Raw genomic sequence first — 12,265 nt, forward strand, 5'->3', positions numbered from 1 at the left:
TCAGAGGCTAAAAAGATTATTTATTGTTTCCTTCCTAAAGCCAGCTCCACTGCCACCTGTTCAGAATTTACTATAAAGCTGTTAAACAAGATGAGAACTTTGATGCTGACTGTGAAAACAAGTTTCACTGTATCTGACCCCAGCACCACTCACTGCTGATCCAGAAGCAAAGGAATTTGATTTTTTTTTCTTTAAGCACAGCTATCTTTTTACCTTTATAAGCTGTTTGAAAAAATGTAAATAAAATAACTCCGTGGACAATAGAGGGCATTCATCCCACAGAAAGACAGCCGCCACCCTTAGACATGAAATATCGCAGCACATTAAGTCATGAGACCCCGCTAATCAAAGCTGACAGGGCCCTGAATGTGATTTCTGCTGAGACTTAGCGATATCATGGGGCACTGAAGCATGCACAGCCTGCCAGACTGCCCTGTTCATGTGACAATGGCTTTTATTCCTGAAAGGGGCCTGCGAGTGACAAGAGTCCCCTTTGTCTTTAGGCTCCCGCATTCGCAGTGCAAGAGAGGTTCATTCAACCAGCCCCAGACACTCTTTGAAAGGCTGAAGTGTAACATAAGATGACCATGAAACACTAGCTTGCCTTCTGCCTACCCCTCATTCTTCTCAAGCACAGCCTGGCCTATTCAGGGCCTCTCACAGACTCGCTCGCGCTGCATTACCCCCGGTCTGCTGAATCCCCGCATTGTCCCGGCCCCACCAGCAGCCATTGCCCTTCCCACAAAGCCGTCCACCCGGCAGCCCGACCAGGCTCCGGCATGGCCCAGGACAGCCCGGGTCGAGGGCGGTTTGGAGCCACAGCCCGTGGCTTCGAGGGGCTTCTCAGAAGGGGACACAGCCACCACGTTTCACCTGAAACTACATGAGGAATGTTAAACCCTTCTGCCTCCTCCCACCGTGTGGGCCACGAAGAGCAGACCCGGGAGCTCCTCGCACAGCCCCAGAGTGGCCTGCAAGGCCCCACGCTGCCATTCTCCTCCAGCAGCTGCAACTCCATTCGCAAAGGAATGGATAAAACCCCTAAACAGGCCAGACGCCTCAAAAACCCACTTACGCGCCCCTGCGTTTCCCTCTAACTCTCACTGTATCGGCTTGTTTTCCTGCATCCTGGGAGCACTAGTGCCATCCGCTGGCCAGCGCTCCCCACAGGTGCCTCCTCACCACAGCCGCTAAATCCCACCTGCGCCATCTTCCACCAAACCCACCACCGCCTGAGCACAGCTGAGGACTTCCCAGCCGCCCCCACGACGCCCGTCAGGCGGCCCTCCCAGCAGCTCACTGCAAAGCTCCCGGCTGCCGCGATTCACAACTGGTTCAGCTTTTGAGCAGCATGAGGCATAACTAAAGACTAAGCCAAGGCAGGCAGGGAGGGCCAGATGTGCTTCAGAAACAAATAACCACCACGGCTGTCCCCAGGGATGTCTGGGCTCTCGCTTTCTGAAGACATCTTTCTCCAAAACCTCTGTGAGGGGAAGGAGCCTTAACCCACAGGGCAGAGCTGGGGACCTCCATGGTTCACACACCACAGTAGGAAATGCATTACAACAGGAAGAGGGAATAATGTGCCTTAGAATAAATGCCTGGTGTCTTCTTGCAAATACAGCAAGAAAATAAATAACGACATCGGGGATTTATAAGGATTTCTGTCCTTTCAGTTGAGAGACAGAAGAGCCAAAAATCCTACATGTGAATCTGCTTTACTGACCCAACAAAAAGATGAGGACAAACAGACACGCCACAGCCCGCTGCAAGTGCTCTGAGCCCTGGCTCCAGGTTTTTTGGGGTTAGTTGCTGTGAACTTAGGTATGATCAGTCCCGAAGGGCAGTGAAAGATTTCCTGTTATTCTTGAAGATAATTCTATTCATCCTTCTGGCAACAAAACAAAACTAGAAGAAAGTTATGGCTGAGGGTAAGCAACAGTTGAGGTTTCCTGTTCTTCACACTGGGAATGATTAGTAAATGAGCTTTACTGCGGAAGAAAGAACAGAAAAACAATTCCACCAAAAAAAACCCCACTTTAGAGCTTTCCAAAACCAGATCTAGAAACAACTGCATTTCTAATGACAACAATAAATATCTTTGCAGGCGTGAACTTAAAAATCACACTTGAATATAGTCAAATACTATGTTTCTGTTAGGATTTTCAAAGACATCTGTTGAAAAACTTACTGAGCAGAAGAGTAAGTTTCAAAGAGCTACCTGTGAACTTCTAATCAAATATGAAATATCCCTGTTTCAGTATTCAAAGAAATCAGCAAGAATGGAATTCCACGATCTCACTTGAGAATTTGGCTTTACTGAAGAATAGGATTTTAAAATTGCTATTTGATTTTTTTCTTTTGCTAAACAAGATCAAGCTGTTCTACACCATCAAAGTGAACCATCTTCCTTTGAGAAAAACAAACCTATGGTTTTTGCCGTTAAAAAACACAAACCAAACATTAACAGTATTGTAGTTCGTTCATAAGAACACTCGCAAGGCTACCAAGACATCATGGTGATGCCAGAGATGCTGCAAGTACTCTAAGCCACAGAGTAAAACTTTAAATTCCGGGTTTGGTGAACTCCTGCCATTGTCAGCCGCTCAAACTCAAATACAGTAGTAGTAACACATTTTGAATATCAGCCTCAATGGTAAAGAGGTTTCAAAACTCCTCAAACTGAGAACTCTTTGGTTAGGGTAATCACGTGGGAACAGAGATTTTCCAAGCCCTCCTCGTTGCAGGCAGATTGGAGATAGCACAGCAGGTCTATGACCAACTACTAAAATCCCTTCTTTTCTTGTGAAGGACAAGGAAAACAAAAAAGAACACAACTATCCCCTTAAATTCTCCAAAAGAAACCCTATTAGCCTATTACTTTCAAAGGTCAAAAAAGGGGTGGAGGAAGGATTCGCTGGCATTCTGTACTCAGCCATTAGAAAAAATGAGGTTGAACACAGCCTACTCGTGTACATGGGAAGACCGTGCTAAGCTGTACCATTCACAGTGTGCAGCTGCTGTGATGAAACAGAATTCACATTGAAATGCATCCAAAAACGGACACAGACATTAACAGAGAACTAGAGAGCTGGGTAGGTAAATTTATTTGAAAGACATGACCCACCTCTTTGTAATTGCCCTTGTGATAAAGATGACTGACGTGTCCAAGCAAATAGTTCCGGTCGGCTGTATGGAGCTGGTAAATGCTAATCAGAGGGTCAAGAAGATTAGCTGGGCACTGGGCTAGTATTCGGAGTACACGGGCCTGCAGCTTCTGCAGCTTGATGCCAGACTTAAAAAAAAAAAAAAAAAATCAAACACAGATTTAGTAAAGATGGCTACAATTCAATGGCTGTTGAAAATGCAGCTTGTTTAAACAGTGGAATAAGCCAATTCCTTGGGAAGGGATTCTCCAATTTCCCCATGGAGTCTACAAGCAGAAATCAGAACAATATGATACACTTTTTTTTCACAGCATCCAATTTAAAAACATTAAATGTTTGCGGGATAATTCTGGAAAAGGCATATGGCCTTGTGCAAAAGTAAAATATGAAACTGGAAAAATGCCCTCTTTTACTAACACAGCTATTTAGAAATTCTCCCCTCTAGTTCCCAGCAGAAAATCTTTGACTCCAGCAACTCCCCTTCAGGGAGATCTCACCTATCAGGCAGAAGAATTCAATTTTTCATTCCCAGGCTTAGTCCTGGGTGAAAGAAGGGCAGCAAAAGCAAAAGCATCATCAAAAGATGCACAGATACAGGTATTAATAATCCTTGTGTTCCTACATGATCATTCTCTTATGACACAGAAACTTCAGTGCCAGTAGCGCTTCACTGCCCTTTGCAGATACTGTAATGGCAGAGCTCAACATCTGAAAAGAGCCATTTGGAAAAATGGGAAATGAAACAAATATAAAAGTATCTTGCAGTTAAGAGCCAAAAGCATACAAAAAAAGAGAAAATCTCAGTAGGTCAGAATATATGAAGGCATAAGGAATGGTAAACATTAGGACCTATAATTTGATGACCCAACGTTACAAAGCTAATCATACAGCTGCTGAAAAGCCATACTGTTACCATTTTCTGCATTCCCGATGATAAAAGCTCTCACCATATGGCAGGAGTTAAGCAATCGCACAGTAACTGGCTTCTATTTGCAGAACTGGAAGAATATGCAGAGTAGATTACTGCAATTGGTTTTATCCTGACAGCAGGGATCTAAGTTCCAGTGGGAAAGTCTCCAGCCCTGCAAAGGCTGCAAGATCAACGCTTGATCAAAGTGGTTTGATCTGGAAGGATGGAAATCCCAGCTTGGAAGGGCAAACAGAGCTCTCGCATCACAACTCCTAATATTATTTCATTTTCAGGTCAGCATACAACAGATAACATCATCTCAGTATGAATTTCACACGTCATCACACCATCTTTGTATGAGAGTACAGGGAAGATGCTGGACTATGGAATAAAGTGAAATTGGGGACACTTGAGGGACATTAAAATCAATTGCCCTCCCCTTTCTCCCAGCTCTCTCGCGCTCTCTTTTTCTAACCTGTTGAACAGCAGGGTGCTCTTTTATCCAGAGCTGGAACTCAGTGGTGATGTAATACCCGAGGGAATGCCCTTTCCCCTTCCAATCACTGCTGCTCTCCAGCATGTCCAGAAGTCCTGCCAATGGGTCCTCCAGTCCTGCAAAGCCCCGCCTGATTTCTTCCTTGAGCTGCTGAGATACAAAAACACATTGTCATGTACAAAAAGATTAGGGAATCCTCCCTTCCCCCAGCTGAACACAAAGCTTTATTTTTTTTAATTTAATCTATTCAGAGAGGTAACTGTTGCTATTCAGCCACCATCCGCGCCTCCAGTGACTTTTCATGTCATTACAGATTCCTTCATGGCTCACTGCACCTCAAACCCAATGGGAAAAGCAGCAATTGTCCACACTAATTATCCCATACAGACAGAGAAGTTGTTCTGTGGGGCAGACAAAGGGGCTTGGGATTTGGGGGAGGAGGAGAAAAGAAGGGAGCTGGAGCAAGGGGTGTTATTAGGAAAATGGCAATATTGAAGGTAGATAACCAGGCTCAAACTACTCATCTTCCAACAGACCTACAAGTAATAAAGCATATAAACCCCTCCTCCTCATTCTTGTACTGCAAACGTTCATATTTGACCTTATACCCTCTTCAGTCATGTTGGCGTAACGCTCCTCGCTGTAACAGTAATATTTGGGAGTATCAAAATAGCTTAGATTTTACACACAGGATTAAAAAGAAAGAAGTATCAGAGTTCAAACTCTGTCAGATTGTCATCCTACAAATCTATGCTCTTTTCCTCCAGACCTGCCTGAGCAGGGTATCTTCTGTTGACTACCTACTGCCACTGCACGTCGGCCACCGCACACCTCTGTGAGTCTACAGGCCGTACGAAGGGGCTTGGAACATGGGAAGACTCCATGCCATAAATCTTAGGAATCCCAGGGTGATGTGTTTAGAAATGTGAAGGAATTGGACACTCACTTTGTGAATGTTAATAGGCTACTTACTACCCATCTGGTAGAAGTGATAAATTAGCAGTACTGAGCAATATCTTTATAATGTTTACATTAGAAGTAGTTTCCAAGGAGCTCGGAGGGTTGGCAGGGTGAAGAAGTGGCATCCTTCAGCACCCACACAGGACCTTTCACCACATGGTACATGTACTGGTGTGGAGCAAGGCAAAAGCAGAGATAGAAAACAAGAAATCACTAAGAGCAGCTGTTCTCTTTCTTTTCTGGCTAAAAAGCAGAATCTGAGATGCTCATTCCCGCCTGCAGCCAACACGTGTAATTTACTGTATATGATGGCCCCAGTCGTAGCTTCCAATGGAAACAACATAAACTTTAAAGAACGACATGGAAAACAAAAGAAAACCTACAGAAAATTTGCCAATGAATTTGTTCTTTTTTATTCATTGACAATATTTACTGGAAGACAGTTATTTTCCATAGTATCTTTCATGTCTGGAAAAACCACAAAACCTATCGTTTACGACAGAAATGGTTTCTTTCTCACTCGATTATCAAATGCAGTATGAAAAAGCTGATGACTAACAAAGATGTGACTTTAGATAACAGATTTCTCGCTGTAAGTATTTTCCCTGTGGCAAGAATTTGCAACGTTAAACACAGGGCTCCAACTTCACTGTGAGATTCAGCAGAAGAAAAAGGCAAGCTCTCGTCCAACCACAAATATCCAACACAACAGTCAAAGGAAAACAAAGCAACTCGCCAACTAAATTGCACTGTTTATAAATGGCCTCTCTACTTTTTTTCCCCCCAAAGCCCCGCTTCAGCACATTTAGACTGAACGAGAGCTTTCACCACACCGCTCAGCTCCTCCCTGGGCTGGAGTCAGAGCCTGGGATTTGGCAGGATGGGCTCCAGCAGACACCAGGTCCTGCGAGAGGAGCCTGCTTTCACACGCAGAGCATCTCCAAAGGCACAGCTGCCGGCAGCACTAACTGTTGTTAGCCAGACTGCATCTTGACTTCGTACCAGCCAGACTTTGACAAGCAGGGAGAAAGCCTTATTCAGAACTTCCTAGCAATCTGAAGACTTCAACTATGGTATGTATAGTTTGAGGGGAAAAAAAACAAAGGAAAAGAAGGCATGAGACACCTAAATCAGAGAGGAAAGAGTGCTGTGCCGCCTGGCTCGTCTCTCTGCCAGAGAAGGATTCCTCTCAAACATGTAATTGCCGTTTCCATTTCAATTGATTCCCATGGCAGGGAATGCTCCTTGGGGGATTTCTACAAGCCTGACAGATCATGGGAATAGGAAAATCTTGCTGATGCTCAAACTACATTCTCCTTCATTCAGTTTTGGTCCCTTATTTGTAGTTACACAGCTCAGGACAGTCTGCTGATGCTTCTTGGTTATTCCAAAACTGTCTTTCGTATGTAGGAAATGACAACTTCTATAACCATGTTCTAGAACCAAGGTCATGCCACAGGCATCAGGTGTCCGTGAGCAGAACTTCTGATCATGGTCACCAATTTGAGACCAACGGGCTGATTCAAACTAGTTAATAGACACTGTTGACTTACATTCACACACAACAAGAGGCAAAGAAGTTCCCTGCCATTTAAATGTCGGTGGAGCAGACTGAGTTGTATTTAAGTCAACTTCCCTCATTTATTTGAACTGGACAGTTGGATGTACGCAGCAGCATCACTCACTGAGTTGCACACTGAGGGCAGGGCAGCAGCTGCCCTGGAAAAAAGCATCTACGCTTGCTGTGAGTGCACGGTGTGTCTGAAGGGTGGCGATGCCCTGAGCATGGATGAGTCCATCTCAGTGACAGCGTGACAAGCACTGGAGACATTCACGCTGTGCTCCCCACCTCGGAGGCAGCTGCTGCTGTGCCACCGCCTGGTCCCACCACAGCCCTCCTCTCCTTGTGGTTCAGAAACATGCTTCTGCCCGGGCCCGCAGCCATGCGGTGCTGCCTGAAGGGTGGGCCCGAGGGGGACAGACCTGCCCCACCGGGGGGAGGTAGCCTGCACGCTCTGCAAAACCCCGTGGCTCACTGGCATGACTGTTCCAGAAACAAACGGAGTAAGTGGAGCTACAACTGTGACTCATGGGGATCCTCAAGGTTTTCCACCTTCAGCAGGAAAGCTGCGGTGCTCTCTGCCCAAGGACACGTCGATGGGAGGCTTTGTCTTTTTCAGAGTATTTTTCTTCACAATCCACGCACACATTCCAGGGTACACAGTACAGAGATTTTGATGATTACTCTTTCCTACTGTTGTTTTGTGGGATTAGCTGCCCTCAAGACCTAACAAATAATATTTTTTTTCCTCCAACTCAAACAAAACTTGATGGAAAGCTCAAGGCTTCAGAGTTGCTGAGCTCAAGTCTATGTCAGTGACTGACCATTTGGAAAGGCACCTCTCACACTGTGTTTCCAGTTGTTTAATTATTCCGGCTGGGAACCACAGACTATCAGTAATGGAAAGTCTAAGTGCGGCAGACGAGGACGATGACTAAACACTCCAAACACCTCAGATGGAGCACGTACACCAAGGTACTCAGCCAGGCCAGCCATTTCACACAGGACACATTCCACATGGCTACATGGTGAGCTTTGGGTCTTTTAGAAAAAAAACACCTGAACCATGAACCTGCCTTAACAACCCAGAGCTAAACATGGGAAACTCACCACTAAGCTGATGCATCTAGTGTTTTTGTTAATTTTCAAGCTCCCAAATTTAGATGAAGTATATTTTCCTCCCTATGAAATCTCCACATAGAGCCCATAGGGTGCCGTATAAAAATATAGTACTAATTTTAGACAGGCAGTGTAAATTGCATTCACCACTCTAAAAGGCAAAACCAAACCAAATCAGAAAAAATAGTAAAAATGCTATGAATATGAAGGCTTTGATATCATCCCACTTGGCAAAGAGCATTTTTCTACTGACTTCAACCCTAATTTTTTCAGCTACTAGAAATATTCTTCCCCCTCCCCCAAAGATCCGCCATTTGATGGACAAAAAAAGTGTTTAAAAGAAAACAAAGCAACTTTGATTTTTTTTCCCCTCTGTAACTCAGCCCTGTAAACTTCAGCTCTTTTATACGAGCCCCTGCTTCATGTCACACAGAGCTACCTTTTCTTTCCACTTCTTGCTGCAAGTGCATAGGCTCTTCCCTTCCCTGTGCGCTGGAACTGAAAGCAATCATGAAGAATTGCAGGTCTGACCTAAGTGTTCTGCGTCTGGACATGCTCTGCATGCAGTTATTAACTGCAGCGTGGAGGGGAGGCTCACCCGTACCTTCTTCATCTCTTTCTTTGTCCAGAGAAGCTGAAGGGTTTTCAGCAACAGGAGTGGGTCCTGGCCTGGAGGAGGGGGAAGAAAGAGAGAGAGAGAGAGAAAAGGGGGGAGAAAACCAAAACAAAACAAATTTATTGGCTTTGTACAGGCAGCCTAGACACACTGGTGCATTGTTTATCCGAAGAGAAATCAGCTACTCCATGCCACTGTGTTTGAAACCACCAACCTTCCAACTGTCAGTCAGGATTAAAGTGCTAAAATCCTTCACTCTGAAATCCTAACAAAATAACAGACATCATCCATGCATAGCTTTAACTAAACACCCACACGGGCTCAAATACTGAAAAGCTGTTTTGGTGCCTTTACAACTAAATCATGCTGCTGCTATGCACCAAATACAACCCCACCAGTCCCGTGTCGTCGTCCCCCCCCCCCCCCCCCCGTTTTTAGTATTAAACCAAAATGGTCCTAGAAGAGTAAGCATCTTGCACAGGTTGGAAAGGATTATCAACACACTAATTTTTAATGAAACGGCTCTTTAGAGTGTTAACCTCATGGCAACCTGTGGACGGAAGATGCGGGTGGGTGAGTTTAGGGGAAGCTTGACAAGCCCAGGGCAGCCTTTGCGCTGGAGAGCCGAGCCTGCCCGCACCGGGCCAGCCACGCGGGCTGGAAGCAGGCTGGGCTCTGACGTGATTCGGGCAAGATGGTGTCTGAGGAAGAGGAAAGATTAAATGCTGCTGTGATTAGTAGAAAGGCGGGGGGGGGGGAGTAATTAATTATTTCAAAAGAAAGTTATTTTTAATTTTTCCTTTTGCTTTTCACTAGTTATTTGAAAACTTGCATTCAGTCGTTATTTTGTGTCTATTATCATTCATCACACCAGTGTTATTCATCATACCATTATACATCAAACCAGTATTTCTGATCCAACTGTCTAGGAATATTTCATTTTAAAAGCAGTAACATTTTTGATATCTGGTTCTATTTAATTTGCAATCATTTACTTATGAAATCATGACTCAGAATATTCTGAATGAAAATCTTCTACTGCATCGACAGTTTACATGTGAAGAATGAATTCAAAGATCTGAATGAGTTCTCCAAAAACACTCCTCGTATATTTAGTGCACCTCCTCTTATGTTTTCATAAAGTCAAAAGAAAAATGTTAAACTGAAAAGGAAACATACTTTCAACTACCTTCTGCATTCTACAGTTCCTAAATAGCTCATGTTCAAATGCTAAACTTCTTGCTTGGTATCCCATCTCACTTTGTATTTCAGGTCACAAAAAGCTACTTCAACTGTGAAAAGCTCTACCTCATCCAACTAAACACTGAAGCACTGCATTTATAAAATATTTTAAGTAGCAAGCTGGTCACTGGTCGAGCCAAGAGAATGATAGTGTTCCCATTATACACTAACCTCTGGGAAACACCAGCCAAATTAAAAATGCCACATTACAATTCATAAGATAATATTTTCTCTCATCTCTGGTTGTTCTGAAATCTTGAACTCTCCAAACACTGGCTGTTTCCAGCTACTGTTTCTCCTTTGGAAAAAGAAAATTCTCTTCTTACAATAAAACAAAAGAAAATCCAGATCCCTACTCCTCGCAAATATAGCAACTAACAGTCAATTCAGCCCATGTGTGTGCGCATACATACACACACACTCTCCTCTTGGCCTGACTCCCAAAGAAATTTATACACACAGAGGAAAAAAAATCAGAGTGCAACCCAGTGTGTAACCAAATACATGGTAAATCTGAACTGTAATTAATGCAGTGAACAAGCTGGAATGATACAGGAAATGAGAGCAGTTAGGAAAGCAGTGTTTCACTTCAGATACAGCCAATAATTCAACTTGTTAAAAAGCTTTCGAAACCTCAATCAACAAAATAAGCCCTTTTCTTATGTGACTTCTTCTTACCTTACCTCCCTGTAAGTCAAATCTGACCGCACCATTTTTTCAATACATGGATGCAAGAAAACCATCTCTCCAGCCAATGTTGCCAGCATGCCGCTGTGCACGCATGGGTAAGTGGGAAACAACCTTCCCCAAACCCTGGAAGTGAAGGCACCCCTAATGTAGTTATTTCTAAGAAATGTCTGGGGCGCTGCCGGGTCCCGCTGTCGGGCAGCCGGGCAGTGGCGGTGGAGGCCAGTACCGAACCGCCGGGACAGGAGGCGGCCAACCACAGGGAGGGCAACCACCCATCTTCTGGCATGACCTGACCAAAAGGTTTTGCTCTCCGTTCAGCCTGTGCGTAGGAAAGAGGCAATTCCCACGCAGTTCTCCAGAATGAGGACTGAACAAGGAGAGAAGACTCTGACGTATTAACCATGGTACGCTGGTGTCAGAACAGTGCTGTTTCCTTCCTTACCTGGTAAAGCCTTCTAAGCATCTAAGGATGAAACACAGTCAGAGGTTAAACATAACAAAATAATCGACAAGCAGTCACTCCTAGAGCCAAAGAAACGAGACAGCAATGCAACATTATGCTTCTGCCTGGCCCCACCAGAGCGGAAAGACGCTGCAGTTCATGTTGGATCTTGAGCTATTGTATCTAGCTACCCTCCAGCTAGGATAGATGATGTAAATGTGAAGGTCCACGTCATTTTGGCTCCTGAAAGAAATGAACAATTCATATTTTCTTTCTCCTGCAGGACCTTTTTGGGGGACTGGTCTCTTTATGGTTCTCCTGGCACCTCTAAATGAAAAATGAGTGTCTTTGGCACGGATAATGAAGCAGTAACAGTACTGTTATGTTCCCATTGGAATATTAGATAGGTTCCTGCTCATCCATGTCTGAGGAGGAACCAGAGAAGGAGCCGGAAACTAATGCCAGGACATCCAAGGAAAAACGACAGGACCTTACAAGGAGTCTCATAATCCTTCCAGAACAAATATGGAGAGCAGCCATAGAGCTCACACAGAGCTCAACACAAAAGGGAGAGAGGAAGAAATACATGGGAAGGAAGAACAAAGCAAAGCAACTGAAAACCAAATGGTCATAACTGAATCCCAAATGGTCATAACTGAATCCCAAGTGCATCTGGGCTCAACTCAGAGGACAAGAACAGGAGAATTCTGGAGTGACGTCCCGATGCTGTAGTAGGAGCAAGAAACAGCAATTACTAAGATACACATATTAAAACAGTGACAGAACGGTGCCTGCAAAAGCAAGGATAGGTCACGGAGGCCAGAAAAACGCCTTTGTACGTCGCACCAAGAACACCCAGAATTTCCACTTCTAAAGAAAAATTAAATTCTGTACAGACTCCTACATACTGAAGAGATACCCAGCTATTAGCAAGGGTCATTCAATGAGCAAAACAAACAAAACAAGGATGAGGCCATGTAAAACAGCGTAAAAATCAGTGTGGCAAGTAGGAGAGTATCAGCACGCTCTGCTCCCAGCTGTGAGCAGCCAAGGTTGGCCAGG

At 44.5% G+C, this 12,265-nt stretch overlaps 1 protein-coding gene across 1 annotated transcript in view; it reads right to left on the bottom strand.

Annotated features, from left to right (window-relative positions):
- Window positions 1-12,265, bottom strand: part of EXD3 (exonuclease 3'-5' domain containing 3) — a gene marked incomplete at both ends in the record, with an annotated part of 225,725 nt that overhangs the window by 190,068 nt on the left and 23,392 nt on the right. Inside the window, 3 exons of the mRNA XM_082009000.1 lie at window positions 3,128-3,295; window positions 4,553-4,720; window positions 8,818-8,882. Of these exons, the coding sequence (XP_081865126.1) occupies window positions 3,128-3,295; window positions 4,553-4,720; window positions 8,818-8,882 (401 nt within the window). The remainder of the gene's footprint in view (window positions 1-3,127; window positions 3,296-4,552; window positions 4,721-8,817; window positions 8,883-12,265) is intronic.

Source organism: Phaethon aethereus (genome assembly GCF_964289735.1).
Source record: "Phaethon aethereus genome assembly, chromosome: 20".
NCBI classification, from domain to species: domain Eukaryota; kingdom Metazoa; phylum Chordata; class Aves; order Phaethontiformes; family Phaethontidae; genus Phaethon; species Phaethon aethereus.